This window comes from Aythya fuligula, chromosome 1 (genome assembly GCF_009819795.1).
Source record: "Aythya fuligula isolate bAytFul2 chromosome 1, bAytFul2.pri, whole genome shotgun sequence".
Taxonomy (NCBI): domain Eukaryota; kingdom Metazoa; phylum Chordata; class Aves; order Anseriformes; family Anatidae; genus Aythya; species Aythya fuligula.
This window is the reverse complement of record NC_045559.1, coordinates 31,394,680-31,417,394: the sequence shown is the minus strand read 5'-3', so window position 1 is coordinate 31,417,394 and position 22,715 is coordinate 31,394,680. Positions and strand designations below refer to the sequence as shown.

The 22,715-nt window shown below is 41.1% G+C and overlaps 1 protein-coding gene across 1 annotated transcript in view; it reads left to right on the top strand.

The window, feature by feature from the left end:
• The first annotated feature begins 217 nt into the window (after positions 1 to 217).
• The window catches only part of YAF2 (YY1 associated factor 2), a 34,946-nt gene continuing 12,448 nt past the window's right edge, over positions 218 to 22,715 (top strand). The window contains exons 1-2 of the mRNA XM_032186209.1: positions 218 to 401; positions 637 to 762. Coding sequence (XP_032042100.1) covers positions 376 to 401; positions 637 to 762 — 152 coding nt within the window. The 5' untranslated portion in view covers positions 218 to 375. The remainder of the gene's footprint in view (positions 402 to 636; positions 763 to 22,715) is intronic.

Here is a 22,715-nt window from a genome sequence, read left to right as displayed (position 1 = left end):
GCTCCGCGCTCCTCCCTCCCTCCCTTCCCCTTCCCCTTCTCCTCCTTCCCCCTCCGGGCCCGTCCCCGCAGCGCCCCGAGCCTGCCCCGCAGCCGGCAGCGGCGGAGCGGGGCCCGCCGGGCTCGGCGGCCTGCGGGCGGCCGCTGGTTGGCGGCGGGGGGACACGTGAGGGAGGGAGGGAGGTGAGCAGGGAGGAGGGGGCAGCGCGGCGGCGGCGGCGGCAGGAGTTTCCCCGACAGCTGGGGGTTGCGGCGCCGGCTCCTCCTCCCCGGGTCCCCGTTCGAGGCTGCGAGCCCCCCGCCCGCGCTGCTCCGTGTTGACAAATACACAAAGGGCCGCGCCGGGGCCGGGCTGGGCAGCGCGTCTGGAGCCGGCATGGGAGACAAGAAGAGCCCGACCAGGTAGGGCTAGGGGTAGGGATAAGGGTAGGGGCACTGCCTTCCTCCGCCTCCTCCTCCTCCTCTTCCTCCTCCTCCTCCTCCTCCTCCCTCCTCCTCCTCCTCCTCGCCGGGGCCCGGCGGCGATGGCGCCCGGGGAGGGCTGGGGGGGAGCAGGGGGGCGGCGGCGTGAGGGCGGCCAGCCCGGGGCCCCCCCCGGCCGCCTGCCCCCCGCTGCCCGCCCGTGTCCCCCCCGCAGGCCGAAGCGGCAGCCGAAACCCTCCTCGGACGAGGGCTACTGGGACTGCAGCGTCTGCACCTTCCGCAACAGCGCCGAGGCCTTCAAGTGCATGATGTGCGACGTGAGGAAGGGCACCTCCACACGGTGAGTGCCGGGGGAAGGCCCCGCCGGGGGCAGCGGGGGGCTGGGATCCCGGCGGAGGGGGGAGGACACCGGGATGGGGGTCCCCAGCCGGCCCCGCAGCCCCCCCAGCTCCCTGCCTGCCTCTGCGGGCACCGCAGGGCGAGCCCCGGGCGAGGCTGACCCCGCAGAGGCCGTGCCCCGGCCGGAGGCGAGCAGCCCCCCCCGCAGCCCTCCCCGCAGCCCCCACCGCAGCCTGGCCGCCGAGATGCTCGCCCTCAGCCCTCGGCTCCTTTTTCCGTGAGTTGAACTTCTCCTCAGCAATACCTCCCCCCCCACCCGTTCCCTCCCCTCCTCTCCTCTCTCTATTTTATTGTTTGAACTCGCTCTCCGTCGCAGAGCCGTGCTGCCCCAGAGCATCCGCAGGGGCAGGCGATGGCTGTCCTCCTGTCCTCCCACCGGGGAGGCATCGGCTGCCTGGCACCCTGTGGAAGCGGCACCCCGCGAGGCAGTGACGTCCCAGGAGGACCTTTTCTCCGGGAACCCGTCAGAAAGCTTGCGGTGAATTACCTGGCTCCTGCATCCCTCTGATGTGTTGTTCCCTGTTACGGCCTAAACATGCACGCCTGGGGAACGGAGGCTTTCATAAAACCAACAGGACTGCACTTGTAGCCATAGCGTGCTAAGCAGAGAGAATATTATTCACGAATCCTTTGTTACCATTATCATACCTATTAGCTAACCCCGTCAGCGAGGGAAGTTTAAGTGGCAATAAAAGTTGCAATCCTATCATAAGCAGCAATTACATTCCAGATACCATTCAAAGCAGTACTGAATGCGACTCGCTGCAAACGTTACGTGTTTGCAATGTTACGTGTTGGAAATCCTAAGTGCAAGGCTGGGTCAGATTACTTGACAGAAAAGGTTCGTGAAGTTGATTTCCTGGACTTCTGCAAACTCGAATGAATATTGGAAGTCCTTCCCCTAACTTCGGGTTTTAATATTGCTATTTTTAAATAAAGAAATCGGTGAGGTGAACGTGCTGAGAGAAATTGCATCTGTCACGTATAGCGTGGCTTCCTGTGACAAGAATGGTGTTGTGCTCGTGTCACAGATAAATGTGTTCAGAGTGGTAATATTCAGCGAAATAATATTGCTGAGAGAATGAACGCAAGCTCTTTGAAACAGCACAAATGAACGTTACAGCCTTCCTTAGCCTCTAGACAGCTTGATAGGTGAAGTCAATTTAAAATGATGTTTTGTTGCACTGGAAACTCCGTTGGATAAAAGCACTGAAACTAAACAAAAAAAAGTGTGTAAAAAATAATACTGGTTTCTAAGGACTGCTTAGCACTGAGTGAGTTTGTTTGTTTGTTTTCCTCCCTTGAATATTTCACAGTTTTTGACTGTTTTAAGAGCTTTTTTTTTTTTTTCCCCATTTACCACTTGCTTCCCCATAGTATTCTGCTATGTAGAGTTTTAGTTGAGAAACAAAAATCAGTGTGTCTACTTAAACTCTGAAACAATGTATAGCTGACTAGGTTTATGGATATCTTTCCCGTACAGTTTAAATGGGTCGCACTTACACATGCATGTGAAGCCCAGGGTTTATACATGGCGTGAGATAAATACGGGTTGGGCTTTCAGACCAGGCAATTTTAGGCCACGATTCTGAAATTAGATTTGAGCTAGTAAGTAGACCTTTGTGTCTATGGAGAGAGTCATTAGGGTGCCAAAGAGACACAAAAGGCCATTTGGGTGGATTTTTTTTTTTTTTTTTAAAGGAGCTGAAGTACAAGACACCAAAGCAGAGCCTTGTTAAAACATTTGCTCGTGCCGCCTATGCAACAAAATGTTTTTCACAGTGTTGTTCAGAATAACAGTGCTATGGAGTTTGGGTGATACTGTGAATGCTTTTTTTTTTTTTTTTCAGTCTTCCATTTTGAATCTTAATATCTATACATATTAAGCTGATGCTTTAGCACAATTATTAGTGTGCTGAGTTCTTTTTCTTTTAGTTAATGACACTTAGGTGTACAAGACATTGTAAATCAGTGGTTTTCAGTTCAGAGAAATCTGTTTCTTTGTGATAGACTGTTTAAGGTCTGCTTCTGAGTGTTAAAACTCACTAAATATAAACAGATTTGTAGACGGAAAAAGAGGCAATCACAGTGAAGTGTAATGTTTTTGAAGACCACTGGAAATTAGGTTGACTGAAACAGTTGTATTTTGTATATTAATCTTGTACAAATAACTTTACAGAAACATTTTTAGGTAAGGCGTGAGTGTGTTTTCACTCTTGAATAATTTCTTGTCTCCAAAAGAATTACTTATTATGCTAAGGGCTAGATATGGATTACGATCTTTAAAACTGGTGGTACTGTTTAAGATGAGTGGAAATAATTCTTATGACTTCTTGATCATATTTTAATATACTCTTAAACTGCGTGTTTGGAACAGATTTTGTCATGGACTTACTTAACTTAGCTTTTTCTTTGGTAGTGTCACCTTGAATGGTTAAATCTGTGCGTGCTTGGATAGGGAACACCTGAGAGACATCCCGGATGCTGCGGGAAGTGGTGTAACTGGCTCCCAAGGTGGCACTCTTTTCTTTGGGTTAGGACCAAACCAGTGCCCCAGCGTGGTGCCAGTTAGATGTGCTATGAGTCAGACGTGAAACCGAGATCCTGTCTGCCAGCTGGAAATCCCTGTACCTTCTCCTGTAGAGCTGTTGCCAGACTTTAACTTGGTAATGTCACTGAGGATCTAAATTCTGCCTGTAGACATGGCTTTCTTATTTACTTTCTAACCTAAAATTGTTCTGTATTGTTGCTTAGGTACTGATAAATTACTATGTTCCTCTTGATAGGAGTCTGTGCTGAATATAGTAATTTTCTATATGTGACCTTTAAAACATTTTGAAGTCTTTCTAGATGAAAGATGTTGTACAAATGTAAGGAACCTAGGGCTGTAATAATCATTCCTTACTTGGACAAATCTCCTGCTGAAGTTCATTAGATGTATGAGTAAGGAGAGCTGCATAGAACCTTAACGTCCTGCGTTATAGAGGGCTCTGGTAACAAACTCTATATTTAGGTTGCCTAATAGTTTCCATTATAAAGAATTTGTATGACCTCTTTGAGAAGCCCTATTGTTTGCAAAAGCCATTGAAGTTTGGCAAGAGAAAGAGTCCTTAGGCTAAATAAGTGTTTTGATTTCTTTGCCCCATGAAATTGTTTAAGTTTTCCCGAGATGTAAACATTTGAAAATCATCATTTCCCCTCTGTCACTCGCGTTGTGCAGAAGAGTAATTGCTAGAACACCGAGAAAGTCCAGACCCGTGTAAAAGCAACAGTGGCAATGATATTATGCTGAAAACCTGGAAATGAGTTATTTGGCTCCGGAAGGCGTTACAGTGTGACTGCCGAATTTGGCCCAGCCCTTGTAGTTACTGCTTTCCCAAGAGAAAGTTGCCTCAGCAACTTCACCATTTGGTTTGTTTCTTTGCTTCTGGCTCTTCATGGCACACTCTGAACCAGGAGTATACCAAGACAGGTGGAACTTCGTGAATTGGGCTGGATCCTTGGACAGACCTTACTGCACCGTTTGCTCCCAGTTTGTCTGTTCCTCAGTAAGGCTTTTTGTTTGTTTGTTTGTTTTTCTTGCCGGTTAACATGGTTAGGCATTGTAGTTTGGGCATGTTGCAAGGCTGAAGGTGCAGAGTTCCAGTCTTGATGGGAAGAAGCACAGAAGGGGACTGACGTTCTCTCTAAGGGGATGTACGTTACTGCAGAGATGACTTCTTCACATCTCTGCACCTTCTTCCTCATATCATCTTAATGCTCGTGTTACTCAGTGACAGCATCCGGCTCTCAAATTACCTGTCACTTTGCTTTTCTTAATTTGGTTCTTATGCATGTGTCCTGTGGTTTGGTCTCTGCTTGCGTGATCCTATTCTCTTTTTCTATGCTATGACAAGCTGCTTGTCCATTCAGCGGAAAGGATGGGCATCCAGGGGAGTATAATGAGGGAGGAACTGCAAATCTGGCTTTTTAAACTTCACAATGCTTGCTGTGAAGAAAAAGAGGGGAGTAGGGTACACGATCAGTTTTAGGGCTTGATAGGATTCTGTGATTTTTCAATTCAGAAAAAAGGGAGGACTTCCAGGGTGTTTTTTCACTGATATACTCCCTACGCTACTAATAGGAGAAGGCTTGTTGTACAAACTACTTAATGCTTCTTATTCTCGTATTTCATTTTATTCTTAGAACTGTTTTTTTTTGCTTTCTTTGAAATCAGTAAAAACTTAACTATGACTCTATAAAAGCTATGAGGCTAGCGTATGCTGTTCAAACCCCAACTGTTTTTCTTTTGGCAGGGAGAATAAAGAGGGAGAATAAGGAGATAAAACAGGTACAAGTGACTTCTCTCAAGTTTATTATTTTTTTATTTTTTTTAGGTATTCCTCTCTGACACATATCTTGGTCCAGCTGCTGTGTGCAATATCACGTACATAAAATAGCCCCTGAAATTTGTAGGCCAGAGTGAGAAGGTCATCTCAGGTCAAGGTGAATTTCTGTGGTATTGGGATGCCCACGTTTAACCTCTTGTACAGCTGAAATAGAGACACGCATAACCAGCTGAACAGGGCATGGCTTCCACGTCCCGGGCTCTACTGATCTCCATTATTGAATCGTTTTCTCTCAGCCTAAGATACGAAAAGGCAACTTTAAATCATACCAGACAAAAGGGTTAATTTGAGATATAAGCAACCAGGACGCCATCTTTGTGTGTTTTCTTGAGATTTGGGGTGTGTTCCTTGCTTGTGCCTTGGAGTGTGGCCATTGATACGTGCATGTATTGTATGCGTCTGACAATCTCCTAAATATGAGATACAGGTCTCTGCTTGAAGCTGTCATGAGTTTGTTTTGTGCTTTGAGAAGCATAAATAAAGTGCTTAATTTTTTAACTTGGATATCAAGGTCATTTTTCTTCAGAAAATATGTGCAATTTGTTTAGTCATGTACCATCTGGATGTTTATAAGCACAAATCAGTTACATTTAACCAAATCTGGTATTTGTATTTCTGTCGAAATGCTGTGCTGCTGAGGACAGAGTTGGTGCTTATCTGGTATATCTGGTTTAACATGTCTGTTTTACAACAGCTTGCTGAGGACTCTCTTCTGCCTTCCAGTATGCAGCTTCTGGGTGTACACGCATGCGCGTGTCGGGAAGGTTGTGAAGGAGAAAAAGAGGAAGAACCGCCTGTCATGCTGATTTTACAAATACATGCCTGAATTGAGCTTAAACTGAAGAGCTGTTCATTACTTGGGTAGCTTGGAGGAGGAAATATTTGCAGGAATGAAGAGAGTGGAAAAGTCATATTTAATCCATACTTTGCCAAGCTCTGTATTATGAGTTTTGCGCTTTAGTTTAAATATGAAATTTTGAGGAAGAGCATGAATAAATAGTTTGTGTTTATTTTGTAGGTAGCCGTCAGATAATCTAGTCATTCTGGACTTCAGCGCTTATTTTTAAAAGGATTTTTTTACTAGTAACCTTTGGAATCATTAAGGAACTTATTTAGATATTATTTTCCCTGAGAAGTGTAGTGAAATTTCAGCATTTTGGACATCATTGTTTCATATGGAGAAACAAAACACCACTGAAGTAATTTTTATTACTTGTGGTGGCTCTTGTTGAAGCAGTTGATAGGCATGGCTTGTTGGAGGAATACAGAACATAATGGGCAGCCAGTCAAAATGAGCAGCCACAGTTTTGAAAGACCACATAAGCTTTTTATTTTTTAATACCAATCCTATTAATCTTTGTAGTTATGAACCTGAGAAATACTTTAATCAATTACTCCAAACAGCTTGTGAAAAATGTGTTTTTGTTTTTAATCATGAGTTTGGTATTTTTAGGTGTCTCTTCTTCCCTTGTCTTTTTTTTTCTATAACTGTTACTTGGTGTCTATTATACCTTGGCTTTTATTTTTTTCACTTGTCTATTTTTAATACATTCTCCTCAGAATGAAACAAACAGTATTTCACTTGATATTAGGCTAAGATCCAGTAGGGTCTGTTTTATGTAACTTTGACAGTTGATTTAAACCTCGGTTAGTTGTTTCTTTTTGTATCATCTTGAATATAATAGTCCTATCAGCAGTCACCTCTGGTCAGAAATTTAGGTAACTGTCATTGTGACTTGGCCTTCTATGGCCTTACGTAATTAAAGAAAGAAATATGTAGTAGAAAACCTATGCTTTTATATCAACTTTCTCTCTTTCCCTCCTACGATAGCTAATGGTGTTGGAACAGGAAGAAAAATGTCTTGGATGTGTCCAAGATCTCGGCCCTCACAATGCAGTTAGCAGATGTGCCCTCTGGAAAACCGTCGCTGTTAATGGGCACTGCAGGGTCACAGCTACGAATGGCTTGCTCAGCTGAACTGTACCAAGGCCAAGAAAAATAGATCAGCACTTGTCTTCCACACGTACTAAAGTAATGCAAGCTTTGAATAGATTTGGGTTCACTGTAGGAATGGTTCTAAGAAGGCCAGCGTGGCTCACAGTGATCATTTTGATTCTCCCACGTTACTTTAGGAATGCTGGATGGATAAAGTCTTGCTGTGAGCTAGACCTTCTCCTTGTATTGAAAGAGGATCAGTAAACTTGGGCAACATCTAACATTATCTATGTCCTAACAAGTCTCCGGTGAAGGAGACTAACCTGCAGCTTGTTTCTAGTACTTTTATCCTTGATGTTTTTCCAGATACCTAACCTCTCTGCTCAGTAAGATAAGTTGATTTGTACTCCCCCTACTCCCAATCAAATTTCCAGTGTATTTGTAGTTCTTTGGTTATTTGGGTTATGGTCTCTATGTTCACTCACTTGTTCTTGCTAAGTCTATCTCAGAAAAACAAGAATGCAGCAACCCTTTCAGATATGCAATGTTTTGTTTTTTTTTTTCAGTTTATATCGTGATTCTTTATTCTTGACTCTTCAGTTTGCACGCCTGTGTCTTACTGTGGAAGCCTAGATTGAGGACATGCCTTCAGCTGAGTAATTCCTAGTATAATGCTTAGTTGGTTATTCCTTTCCACGTTCCTGGTAAATGATGGTGTCTGATGTTGGTACTTCCCTGTACGAGGATTATCCTTTTTGTTCAACAGTATCATGGTGTTGGCTTCTCTGTGCCGTGTGATCTCAATCCACTACAGTCTCCTGTCCTTTCATGTCACATTGTTACTCAGGCAGTTTTGTATTTTTATGCAGTTTGGGGCTTTATGCTGTCTTTCCTGTGATTTCGTCATTGTGATTTTTGAGCTGTCTTAACTCAGGATGATCTTGGCAGTTAGTTCTTAGCACCTTTCAGCTTGGTGCTGTTCGCTTGTTCTGTTCCTTATTCCAAATCACGATGAAGTATATTAAATAGTTTAGCTGTAGAGCGTCGCTATAAATGCTATCCTACATCTCCATTTGGTGGTTGAGAGCAATTAAAAACAAACAAATTTGATTTTGAACTTCATTCTGGACAACTTCATCCCCATCATAATCTAGCTTGAGTGAAAGAATGTATTGTTGATGGTGCTGCAAGTCAAGGCTCGGGTTTGTGTACTGCTTTCCTCCTAGTCACTAGGACAATTAGTCCCTTAGAAAATCCTGAGTGTTTCAAGCCAACTGGCTTTAGCCTTCATATCCTCCTAGCTGTTAAATAATTTTCTTCTAGTATCGTTATGAAATTTGAGTTAGGCTGAGTCATTTGTTATTTCCTGCATTTTTATTTGCCGATCTTGTGACTTCTCTTTTCCTTTTTTGGTTCAATTTGTTTCCAAGAGTGCATTTCATTAAATGCTGTTGACTGCCACAGACAGCATTCAGTAGTCCGGTCTGTTTCTCATTTGAATTTGTACTCCTAACCCCTCGTTTAATTTGGTTATATGGAATTAAACTTTCATGTGGAGACTGAAGCAAAGAAGCCTTTATGCCTTCTGGTATTTGCTTGCTTGCTTTGTTTGATGATGGATATACGTCTTCCTTTCTATTTCCATGATGTAGTACTTTTCTTTTGGGCATGAGTGGTATGTGCTTTGATATGTTCAGCTTTTTTTAAAACTATTTTTTTTTTTTGTTAGTGGAAATGTCATCTTTGTTTTTAGGGCCATCAGTGGTATTCTTGCTTACTGTGTCTTTTCTAGAGAAATTAATCAGCTGTCACGGCCTGAAATGTAGTGGCATTTGAATAAAAACCTACAATAAGACTAAAGACTAAATCCCTTAAAAGAAAAGCCTTGCTGGTAAGAAGGAAGGTCTCGTATCACTTAGAGTGATCAGAAGTTGCGTTTTCTGCCCCATGACTTTTTGTAACAGTTTATCCTTTACTGTTATGACTGCCCACTGTGCCTGGACCTGTCTAATAAAGCTTGGTTCAAGTATCTGTCCCTCTCATCTTGAAAGTCGGGTTAGGATGGTATGCTCTGCAGACATTTTTCATGTGGCATCAAATGATGTATTCTCTTCTTGGCTGGTACAGCTGGCTACAAAATCCTTAAAATATAGGCTAGTGGGACCAAATATTAAGTGTTCATTGTGTCTGCTTTCCTACAGTAGCTTACCCTGGTTTAAGTAGGACAGAGGGATCCTGAGGATCGTCTGCTCTCTCTGAAGTGCATTCCGCTGGTATGTGGTACGTTGATGTAGAGCAGGCTTCAACTTGGAGAGTTGAGCTGCAGAATGTTGTCGGTAGGATTTTGTCTGCCAAACTTCCCATCAGAAGTCAAGTTGAAGACTACAAGATATGACCTTGAGGTCTGCTACAAGTTGTTTCATGTTTTCTTAGGAGCTAAGAGGAAAAAAAAAAAAGAAAAAAAGAATAATTGCAAGTTTTCCCATTCTAACTTACTGAAAGTCCAGGACTCATCTTTAAGCTTTTCCATAATGCTTGAATATGCTGGGTCTGAGCTGCACAGTTCAAATGACAGTGCTCGATAGGAGAAAAAAAATATATCAGTGGGAGCTTTAAAGTTTATTTTAGAAATAGAGTTCCTGACTCTAAAAGCTGGGAAAAGGTTGGTTTGACACATTCAGAGAAAGGAAAGTTGCTTTGTACAAATATCATTGAATTCTGTGATTGGTGTCATGAGCTAGTTCTGTAATTCGATGAGAAGGGAAAAGGAAAAGGTGGAATCTGATGATGACGGCATCTTTTTCTATTACTGTTCATCTTTCCTGAAGAACATTAGGACTTTTTAAGGTTTCAGGGGGAATGTGTAGTCTCTTTGCCTCCTTAAGACGGGCATCTTTGTGGGGGTGGCTCTGTCTAGAAGTGAAGGAAGCGTCGAATGCTACAGCCTTCTGGGGAGACCATGCACAGCCACTGTGCAGAACAAGTAGGATGGGTCCCAAACTAGCTCCTTCCTGTCTTGTCACAAAATTAGTTGTGCCAAGTATTGACCCTGTTTTGTGCAACAATAACCGTGCTTCTGCAGCATGAACCTCACATTTTGCGTGCCATTTTTTGCCTAGGTTCAAGAAGCATCACAGTTACTGCAGGAAGGGGACAGAGGAGCAGGCCAGAGGATCCAGTCCTTTGTGGGACTGGAAGTTGGAGAGGTCACTTCCCCATAAATCCCAAGGATCTAGGGGTCTGAAAAGACTGTGCCCACTGCCTTCTGTGCAGACTCCCAAATATCGCCTCCTCAGGGGATGTTGTTAAGGAAATTGAGCTTCCTGACCCCTGCTCACATATAGCACGTTGTCAACTGGGAAGCACAGATTGGTTGGTGCCCATATGCTTCTCAAACAGGATATTTTCAGTACAGCTATCGCTTGTGCTGAGCATCAGTGAGCCACAGTTTGTGGCATATGGAGAAGAATTTCTAATAACAGCATGCGAGAGGCTGGAACTTTAAAACTGGTTGTTGGAAAATAACATTTGATGGCTGCTTTAAAAAGTATCCGTGAAGATGAATTTGGGCCTTCTAAAGGTCCCGATACAAATATTTCTTCTTAGGGCAGACAGTTGTGCAGTGTACCCGTAGTCTTCGGGAGGCTTGCTGGCCTCATCTGTTAAATGTCATCTGGAAAATAGGGCATTCCCTTTAAGGGAATGATTAAATAGGGACACTGCCTCAAGGGGTAGTTTTCTGCACATTTATACAGTGACTGATAAAACCATATGGGTCTTGTAAGTCTATTCTAATTGAATCAGCTTTTATTGAAAGACAGAATTGCTAGAAATGCACCGAATGGATGAATTCCAAGTAAATGATTCACAGTGTAAAACAGCTAGGAATTTAAAAGCCCTGGAAATCAGAGCTGGCTGAAAGTTAGGATTCAAATATATATAGTGTGTGCCGAAATGGCATTGTTGCTCCGCACTATGCAGATGGATGCACGTTACGTGCTCCCATACAGACCGCGAGCTCCATTGTTTGCACTGTCATAATTATTCAGCTGTCTTCCTTTGCAGAGGGAGCTTAACGTACTGCTAACACTCCAGAATATGACAGAAGTGATGGTAATGAGAAAAAATAACTTGGGGTAACAGAGTAAATTATCGATCCTGAAGATGCATTTAATCACGAGCTGCTTCGGTGTGGAAATAAAGACTAGTTTCTCACAAGATGGCTTTGTGTGGTGATTAGCATGAGCATATTCATGTGACACGGCAAGCTAAACGTAGTTTAATCTGCTAGTTTTTATTCTCTGAATAGCTTAATAGAGAACTGATGACTGAGAGAGGGTGAGCTGATCTGTGTCAGAATCCACAGAGTGCTTCTCGTGCTGGTGATGTAATTTAATTTCTAGCAACTATTGTATTTGCATTACAAGAAACAGTAATGGGAAATATTTTTTTGCTTTTCATAATGTGATTTTAACTGCTGAAAATGTAGAGTGGCATCATTACATGCACTGCTAGCTTCTGCATAGACCACAGGTTGCAATATCTAATTGGCTATAGTGTTCACAGGGCTACTTAGTATACACAGTGTTCCTGAATCTTTTTATTTTGCTTTGAGTAGTATCACTGATGTGCTTATGCAGAAAGGAGTCTTTTTTGTTGTTGTTTTCTCTCTTCCCCTCCTTGCTCTATCTCCTCTTTGGTATTAGGAGGTAAGTTGTCATCCAGTTGCACTTGATCACAAAACCTCCAATGGTAAGGTGACAAAAATTTGTTCTTTTTTTTTTTTTTTTTTTTTTTTTTTTTAAGTGAAGTCGGAAAAGCAGTTTTCTTAGTTCTGGAATATTTTCAATATTCTCAATATTTTGGGAGTACGTAGAAGCTCTTGTAGTACAAGGTGCAGTACAAAGAGCTTGCAGAGTGGATGTGATGGTCGATGAAAAGATAAGTGTGATTTCAAAAGTGAGTTTTTTCTTGTTTATCAAACCTAGAAAAATTAAAATGTTAGTTGAAAAATTGCTTGGTGGTAGAAAATAGTCTCAAAATTTTGTAGCTACTAATTTGCAAGTATGCAAAAGAGTGTATTATAAGTTGGCCTGTGCTGTGTGTGTAGAAGTGTGTGACAGTTCTGTAATTATTTGAGAATTAGTGTTTTGCATTTGACAAAACAAGTGAATAGTCCTCTATTATTGAAGTTTGAAAAATATATCAAGACATTTTGCTTTAAATGCTTGTTGTCAAGCTAGTCCTTGAAAAATTCATCATCTTCTCGAGGCAAGAAAATCAGTAAAACTGTAAAGATAGGGACACTTTTCTTCTGTTCTGCCAGATTGCCTGTATTTATTCCTTAATGATAGGGGTTTGTGCCTAAGCTAGAATAAATGGCTTAAAATGTAAGACTTAAACTTTTGCCTTCTCACTTGGAGTTTATTTAGATTCTACCATTCAATATGTGTGAAATACAGTTTAATGACTGTTGATTGCATTATTACACGAGGACAATTACTGTAATGACTCTGCAGAACTGTATGTATGTTTCAGTTCTGTTGATTTCTTTCTACATTATAAGGAACCTAAGTAACAAGAAACATGCTAAATTTAATTTAGACCCATTCATGCCATGTAAAGCTGTCAAAGCCATTACAACATCTGTATAAATACGGGCCTCGATCTTCCAACATTTTGCATGGATTCCTAGTCTTTAAAAAAAAAAAAAAATCTCTTTGAAGTTACAGTCTTTGCAGGCTGAAGTTGGCTCAAAACAGGGAAGATTGGAGTAGCTGTGAATGTTTTTAAACTTGAAGGGAAGTTGCACACATTTGCTATTGTTAAAGGCAAACGTATTAAAGTGGGAGGCAAAAGAGAGTGGAAGGAGTATAGACGCAAAAATCGCTAGCCATATTTTAAAGTGTTTTGCAGAAACTTCAGCAAAAGAGAGAAAACATGCCTGAGGAAGCGGGGAAGTTAATTACCTGATACATGTAACGTAGCTGGTTATCATTGTATGAGGGCGGGAGGAGGCGTATAACTGAATTACAAAGGATTCACTAACTGGTGGGAGGAAAGGTTAGTTATTTCTTAGCTACTTCTTCAAGGTACCGTATTCCTTGTTACAGAATTCTGAGATATCTCCGTTTCCCTTTGGAGCCATTCAGACCTTGGGGCGCCTGACTCTAGATCATCAGTCCGTCATGGAAAAGTCACATTCCAGAGCTGCTCGTTGTAACCTGTCCTGTGATCTTCAGAGTAAAAAGCTTTCTAAGTTCTATTACAAAGTTACAGATAGAACATTGCATAATTAATGTCTTTTCCAAGACAGGCAGGAAGTGTATCATACTACAGTATTTAACCATAGCTGTACCCTGTAAAAATTGCTTAAATAGAGGTCTTAAGAAATGCACAAAACATTTGTAGCTACGTGAAGAAATTCTCCTAATAATATGCATTACAGAAGTAGTTTTTCCCTTAGAAAATCCACCTAACACCACTTTTTCATATCCTTATTTTTATCTACTGGCTTATAAGGTTCTTTACTGTAAAACAACTCTTCAGACATCTTCCAGTTGACTCCCTGTATGCATCTGCATGCTTAGGAGATTAGGAATAACTTTTTATTTTTACATTAATTACTCTAATTACTATGTTAAGACGTATTTGAGAACGTGGACCTTAGTTGTTAGAGAAATGAGGACACGCAGAGAAGGAGGTTTGAGTAGGGACTAGCAAGAATATGATGATTAAGTAGAAAGTGTGCAAAGATAAGCTTTTCTTGAGATTTCAGTAATGACTGTGAGCTAGAAAAATGGAGATTAGAATATTACTGTGGATATCAGATTTCTATTAGCTTCTCGAGACATTAATATTTAGGATAGATGTGAGTGGAAAACTATCTTCAAATAAATGATAAGATATTTAAAGCCTATACATTTGTATTGGGAAATGATTCAGCCTAGTAATGAAAGAACAGAGTAAGGGTTGAATAATTTGACTTTGTTCTCAACAAGATTTTAATGCACTGAAATGAATTCTACTTAGGCTTTTGAAAGACGTGTATGGTACAAACATCAGCAAACCGAGGCTCTGGTTAAACCTAACCTCGTTGCTTCCTCTTAGTTTTGTTCAGCTCACAGCAGCATGTTGTTAATTGCGTTTCTGAAAATGCAACAAATGCTATAACATTAAAGGTTGCTTTCTTGTTTAAGGTGATTAATTATTTAAGAAAAAATGAACAAGTACTTTAACAGTAGCTTTGCAGAGGTTTGTCCTTTCTTTTTGGTGACCGTTCGGAGAAGTGCTGAGCAGGCAGTCTGTAGCCCTTAGGTGCACGGTTGAGAAGAAAGAAAACGTGTGGCTCTTGGTGAGCTGATTCCACAGCTCTTGCACTGTCTTGCTAATGCATTCTAAAAACACAGAAGTGGTCTAAGCTATCTAATTGTTGTATTTTAATGTATTTTTGGTTTAGAATTTTAGTTTTAGCTGGTATACTACCAGCTAAATGAAGTTGTTCATACAAATGATATTTAGGAACGGATATTTATGAAACTATTTAATTAGGTATCTAATGGTAAGACTTGATGTCCTACAATGGTTTAGAGACTGAAGAGACTGGCATAAGCATCACTAGGCTGGCTTTTTTTTTGGTCTTGTCTGGAGATGAGGAAAATACGATAGAGGATAAAGATGCAAAGTGATACAGAATATTGACTGCAACAACGTGCAGTTCTCAGTACGAATATCTGAAATGTATTCCAGATACAGTTCCAAAAAAGGTATGTAATGTGCTTTTTAGCATATGAAATTATGCTAAACTGTATGAAATGTTCCAAGAGCATATTGACTTGTGTGCATTAAAATATGTTTGCTGTTAGCAAATGGGTTGTACACTTAAAGAATGATAGTTGGAAATGCCCCCACTCTATTTCCTTCATAAAGGCTGAAGCTGTAGGAAGGAGGTGACCAAACTTAGTTCAAAGACCTGTTCTTTGTCAGGGATTATTCCTATTTTCAATAGCAATGCGTTACAAAATACAGACGAGTAAAGATTTTCAGTCCACATCCTGTCACAAGAATTAAATTTACTTTTAAAATCTAAGAGAATTGAAGGTTGGAAAACCTCAGGCGTGTTAACAGGCCACTTCTGGAAGCCTGGCCAGCTGAGGGAGCAGCAAGGCCTGGTGGAGGGGGAGTATTAGTAGCATGATTGAAATTCAAATTACATTTGAAAAAATTCTGAGTATCTAAACTCAGTCAGCTGCAGAAGCACACAGAAGTCTCACAGTAGCAGATGGAAAAGAGATTCTCAAGTCTTCAGGGTGCTGGAGATACAATTTTTCCAATACATTTTTTCATAATGATGTAATTCTACAGAAACATCCAGGTGAACAAGGTACACACAACTCTTGAGGGCTTGATAGGAAGCGAGGAATTTTAAATTCAGCGCGGAGTAAGCTTAGAAGAGTTCGGCAGTGGCTTCAAAGAGCTTGCGCCTCAAAAAGGAGACAGACCCCTGAAAAGGGGTGAGTGTGAGGGAGGACAAGATGCAATTAAAGTAGGAATTAGTTGTGTCGTGCTACTGTTTTTAGAACATGGTACTGTAGGTGGTATGCTATTCTCAGGCATCGAGCAATTTTATCATTGCCCTGTTGACATATGTTTGATGTGACTGAACCTTCTAGCATGGTTGGGTTCCTTAAAAATCAGATGTTTAATGCGCTCGGGATAGTACAGAAGAATATATCATTTGGGGGGAAAACAAGAAGAATTTGTGTCTGAATCCAAGGTGGTATGGCAGATAGAAAAATATAGGAAAAATGATTAAACTTGAAATTATTGTTTAGCTACTCAAGTAGAAGGTCAGCCTTTTTTGAAGGGGCTAGTTTTGAACTGGAGAAGAAGGGGTTGAATGCTTCTCTTGCATTTGGCAGTCATTTTGAGAAGTGCCTTAGAGTTTAATGCTGTTTGAATTGTTCGCATGATACAGCGTGGCCCTGCACACCGCCTTGTTGCCGGAACCATCGGCAGGAGGTTTTTCTCCCTGAGGCTACTGAGCGTTTGCACTGGCTTGGGAACGCGTGTGGCTGGTTGCTGCACATCAGTTTATCCACCAGATTTTGTTATAATGTCAGAATCCTTCATTTCTTTGTGCCTCTGCTAATAAATAGCTGTAGGGGTGGTAGTACCGCTCTTCCGTGATGGAGTATCATGAGGAATGATACACTGAAGATTTTGACTCCGATTGCAGTGAATGCCGCCTGAGATGGATGGACCGTGAGGGTAGGAAGCTTACCTTAAAGGATGAGGTAGATTCACGGGACACGTTTTATATGGGATTCAGCAGACAGCAGATCTGTCAGGGGAGGAAACAAGCAGCATGGTTGTAGGCAAAGGAAAGAAAAGCTCCTGTGACTAAAGTAAGGATGAGTGCTTGAAGAGAAATTTCTAGGTATCCAAACAGAAATCAGCTGAATTTAGGGGTGACTTAAAGGAGAAGGTGCATAATCTTCTGTACACAGGGTAAGCTGGAGTGAAAAATCAAAGGGGTATTAATCAGAAAATGGAGGCATTGCCATAATGGTAGTGTTAGAGCCATATTTCTTCACAATTGTTTGCAGTGTGTAGTTTGGGGATGGTTGTTGTTTAAATGGTATTCCTTCACAAACAAGTGGGATATGGGAAAGCTTGCAGTGGTTAGAGGAGCTAATTGACTTCCCCTTGTGCCTAGTGATTAATTTTAGGTATTTTTTCCTAGAAACTGACAGAGCTTGTCTCCTTATGCTTTGAATGAAGACACTTCATGGGGAGCCCCTGACTTTGCTTTCAGAGTTCCTACTACCCTCATCAGAATTGTGACAACTTTTCTGGGCTTAATCCATAGTGCAGCAGCATACCTGTCTTTATAATGCAGATTTTGGAACAAACTCCAAGACTTTCCCAAGAAGATATTATAAAGAAAGCTCTGTGTGTGTGTGTGTACTGTTTGTAAAGGCCAAAGGACTTTTCTGTACTGATCCCAATTCTGTTACCAATCAGCTTCATGAGAGTTTGACCAGAGGTGACCTGTCGGAGTGGATTAGTTACTGCTTATAAGGCCTTTTGGCAATAGTCATTTTGATAATTAATTCTTAAAAACCCTGGAGAGTGAAATTCAGGGCCCTGATTGACTAGATTACTGGTTTCCAATCCACTTCTGCCACGCCTTGCTGGTGGGACAGAACAGATTGCAGACCTGCGAAGGAAGATCATGTTCAAAAACATGCCAGGCTCGTTACTTCAGTCCTGTGCAGCGAGGGCCTTAAGGGTAGCCTGTGAACAAGGAGTAGATGATTTGGAAATCGTCTTTAGCTTGGGAGCCTTTATTCAGTCCTCCTGAATCACCTGAAAGGGAATATTTTGAAGAATAATGTGGATTTTTAATTCTTGAGGACAGGATTCTGTGACCAAGGGCAAGGCAAAATCAGTAAGGACTCTGTTCCAGATATTTCTAACCTCACTTTCTTGAGGGATGAGTCTGCTGTCTTGAACAAAAGGTCAGTGTCTCCCTGCAGGGAAGTGAAGTTTAGATAAATGGTACTGCTCAGGGACTGGGGGTACCTTTAAATAAAACCTCTTTAAGTCTTTGAAATCTATATATTTTTTCTTTTTAAGAAGTAAAGCTTTTTTACAATGGAGGAAAGAAAAAAAATCACACACAAAGTTGAAATTATGGAAAGTGAGGAATACCATGTAGAGATGCCACATTAAAAACTGGTGAGGGTTTTGAAGAAATACCACAGGATTTGATTTGCTCAGGAGCAAAACACATTTTAGGAATAAACGTGTGTTTGGAGATAAGATATAAATCTGACAGCTCAAACCGATGGATAAAGGATTCCTGGTGTATAGTAGTTACCTGTTCTGTTTGACAGTATAAATATCTCCTGTCCACAAACCAAATACAGTTCAATACTGCAGAATTGATGGCAGGTAGGGCAGTTACAACATAACATCCTTCTGTAGGAGCAGCGCTTCACAGGCAACTTCTTGCTTTCTAGGATGGGGCAAGATGTCTACTGCTTTATAGGAAACCAGGGAGTAAGATGAATTTGAAAACAAAATCGTTTCAGGTCACCGACAGGGCAGGTAAATAAAACTGTTACAGAATATTGCTGTAGATATTGGAGGAAAACGTGGTGAGTAAACTGGCCAGGGCTCAATAGCAGGCTTAAATGTCTGGCTTAACATGTGGTATTCTAAAAGCCTTTAGATATGTTGCACACGTGGAGCTTGCATTACACAACAGATAATTTTCCATGTGGGGCAGGATAAGCCTCCAGCAAGGGCTTTTTGTCTGAATTGAAGCCAGGAGGTAGATGGATTTGAAAAGAGGAAAGGGAAGGAACGGGTCAAATTAGAATGGATCGAGGTCAGCTGTTGAACACCATCTTTCGGCTTGATTGAGAGCTGAGGCTGGCAGCATTTCCTCGGTTTGGAGCCATTTTGTTAAGATTGGAGAGTAGTAATACCTTTCTAGTGGTAAAAGATACCAAGCACAGGACATTTAGCTTCAGGAAAGAGCGTGCCTTTGAATAATATGTCCTATGTGATGGATTCTTCAGAATATATGGACTCTGTAAACCGAGTATTATATATGACAGTGCGCTTTTCCCACAGCAAGTTGAAAAGGTAACTGTGATCAGCACTGAGAATTAATTATACCATCTAGCTTCTCCAGGTGGAAGAGCCTAAGCTCTGAGCTCTGCGATACTGGGAGGACAGAGTACTGGTTCTGCGTGGGCCAGTTCAAGTCTGGCGTGGCTCTCACTGAATCAAAGTGAAGGTGTTGGCTGCTCTGAGGTAGGGCTGTTGATGTCTCCGCACTCTGCTGCTTGGCCCTTGGATTTGGTGGGCTCGGTTAGTTCAGGATATCAGGCACCAAATGGGCGAGTCCTCACTGAACCCTGCACGCGGGGGAGCATCCTGCTGACACAGGCCCCCAGCGAGTCCCACTGTGTGCTTTATGGACCCACTATGGCTACTGAATAGCACTGTGCAAATGTAGCTGTGGCCCATCTGAAATAAATTCAGCCAGACCCCAAGAAGCTTCAGCATTAACCCAGCGTTGTTGTCCCACTGCATGCGTGGTGCACAGCCCAGGTGACCGAGAGTTTGCTGTGCTTGTGCTGCCTGTGTTGGTGATTCTATTGGACTTTGCTATTTTCAGCTTGCTTTCAAATCTGACCCGCTTTCTTGTCACGGGACCGAGTTACCTGCTGTTTCAAACGGGTCAAAATTTTATTTATGTAGATTATTGATGACTGCCAGGTGTGGGATATTATGAAGTTGTCCCAAATGACTTATGAGCAGCAAGATATTGTGGGGAGCTCTGGGAAAGGGAAATGGCTTGGGGCATAAGTTCCAGATATCATTTGTGTCTAGTGCACTGCTTATATTCTTGAATTGGAGTACATGTTTATTTTAAGAATACCAACAAGAACTAGCCCATCCTTCCCAGTAGTAAATATCTGCTGCCTTTGGGAGCATCAGCGTTAAATGCATTTCTGCACACAAATCATATATAGACAGTCCTCTGCAGCCTCTGCAAATACATCTTCTAAAAGTGCAGCAAGATCGAATCCTGTAAAATTAAATGGAGTCACATCCTGCAATAAGAATAGAGTTAAAATAATGACATCCTTGTCAGTTAGATTTAAGGGAATTGTTGAGAAGAAAAAAAAGTCTATTTGAATGTTTGCATTTCTATCTACTGGGGTTTTAAAAAACTATATATATATATTTTAAGGAGATTATAAAATGTGTGAGCATTTGTATGCAGCACCTTCAAAATAACATTGGACTGGGATAATAAAAACGTGATAGATGGGATTAGAACAGAACCATCAGTAGAAGTATGGTAACTTGTGATGGTGACTTAGAAAGGTGACACTGCCCGAAAAGGAAAACTGCGTGTTGGAGAAGGAGATGTAGAATATTTGGAGCTGGGGTGTTTAGCAGCTTCTTGGAAGCTCGTTAAATCAGGTTTTGTTGCAGTGGTTAGCGCATAAACCTTCAACTTCTTTTCCTGTTGGAAAGAGCTGACAGAATTTTGTACGGTGTTCCTGTTAAAACAACTGAAGTGAAATCACTAAATAAAACTGCAAAGTTTCGAGTGGCCAACCATGTGTGTGTGAACAGGTGATACTTACAGTATTTACGAACCTTTCTGCCAGTAGCTCTGGCTTGTTCCGTTGTAAAGCCACTCCCAGGGGGAGGCACAAGCACTGTAATCATACTGCAGAAGTTTACAGAGCTGCTTTACCTGTTAGCTCAGGTGCTCCTGCGTATGCTCAAAAAGCAAACTACTGTAAATATGTTGATAGTTTAATAGGCAACGGTAACGTTATCTGTATTTACTCCGTTGCAGCTTTTTACAAGGACTCTTAACAGGTTTTGAAATCTGGTAATTTCAATAGGCATATTTTGGCAAATGATCAAACTCAATTTCCTGCTACAGGAATAGTTTTTCTTATATTTATCTTTCTGCAAGAAACCCTTTCTCTGTATAAGTTCCCTCATGTTTGAATGACATGATCCAGATACCACTAAATCACAAACAATTCCATCGGTTTAAAACTTCATGAGTGAAATTATCTTCTGAAGCCTGTGTGCCTTGCCAGCTGTTGGCTTGCAGTTCAGTAGCCCCTTGTTGAGTCCCTGAGGGGAAAAGAAGGAACATGTGAATGACTAAATCATTGCTGAGATGTGAATTTTTATTTTATTTTATTTTATTTTATTTTATTTTTTAAACAAAAACGTTGAACACCTTACTTAAGAAATTTGGAAATAACAAAGTAGTTAACAAATTATAGAACATAGACATAATGGATATTTTTAGTTTCAGAGATAACTGACACCAAGTTAAATGTACACTTGACAGATGAGGAACTTTAATACTCTTTGGGCAAAGTAATACCCTCAGTATGGATGTGCTTCTGCGAGAGAGAGATGCAAAGAGTTGGGCCAAAACTATGTCTCAAGTAACCAGAGGGAAGATGGATGTTTAATCAGGATGAGTATAATAACTCAGTGGAATTTGTTGTCACAACAAAACCACGTAGAACCTTTTGATTTATTTTTAGTGCATCTTTCCAAACATTATTCTCTAGGCTTATTTTTTTTTTTGGTCTTTTTTTCTTAATCAACTTCTGTTCCTTGTGACGAAGATCTTTTTTTTTTTTTTTTTTGTTTTCTACGCTATTTCATTTTATGGTATTAGACACTAGATAAACAATGTTCTAAACCTAGGACTTAGTTCTAAGCCTAATTTCCCAGCTGTGCTCTACCAGAAATATTCTAGTTTGCCCTCTGGAATTGAAATTGTTGCAAACTGAGAATTTGTAAATATGACTTTGTAATTTTAAGATTTTTGTTCCGCCTCTTTACTAAATTTCCATGATTGTCATGTTGTTTGCAACCCAGGGCAATATTTAATTCTGTGTGCAGAAATTCACTACTGTCCTACTTCATAAGGAATATATCAGATTATCCTCTCAGGTCACTGTGTAGCAATGGTGGGATTGTCACTAGAAATACTAATTCGCATAGCCCTGTCTCCTGGAGCAGTCTTCCATTCAAGATGGGTGATGAGTTTTGTTTATATATCACAAATGTTTTCTACCCAAACTGGTAAGCTCATGCATCAATTATACCTTGGTTCCTTCCTGTCTTGTTATGAACTGCTATGACAAGCACTTGAAACAGTTCTGGGGCAAGTTTTCTAAACAACATTCTGTGTACTCTGTTCATGTAAACAATTTTTATAGTCCATTGAGTCATTTCAGTGATATTGGACTCAGTATTTTATGTGTTTTCCAAGGTACTACTTGCTGTGCTCACCCGAAAAGCATGTGCTCATACATTTGCTGGCTGATATAAACCGTGTAGTTTTCACTAATCTGTTACTGATCTTTTTCTCTCTGTAAATTAGTGTGGGCTCAGTTCATGAGTGGGTATTTGGTAGCTTAGTCTTTACCCCAAAGTTCTTACATGTTTAAATTTTTCTTAGGTTTTATTTTATCTTTGATTCATTAAGAACTTTCTGTGAAGACTCGTGAAATCTCAACTGTCTTGTGTCAACTGCCTTTCCTGCACTTTGTGCACTCTTGTAACTTGGCTCTTTCTCTGTAACCTGAACTACTGCAATCATTACTGAAAATATAACTTGCTAATGGCAGCTCCCTTGATATTTTTTTTTGCTTTTGCACTCAATACTTCACCTAAGCAACAAGTGCCAGTAAGGTGATCGTGTGGGTTGGGGTCAATAGATGTGCATAACAGCTGATAGCTTCTGTAGATTTAGTAACTGCTTTGTATTTTTAGAGTATGACAGTGCTTTTTAATTTGTGCTTTTTCTATTTAAAAACCAACCAAACAAACAAAGCCACAACACAACTAGCAAAACCCAAGAGCTTTGCAGGGTAAACATTTATTTTGGAGTAGAAATTTGCATCTTCAAAATCTTTCTAGAATTACTGAACCTTTATTTTTGTGCGTCAAGATTGGAAATTTCTTAATTACAAAACCTCAAAATAAAGAAAG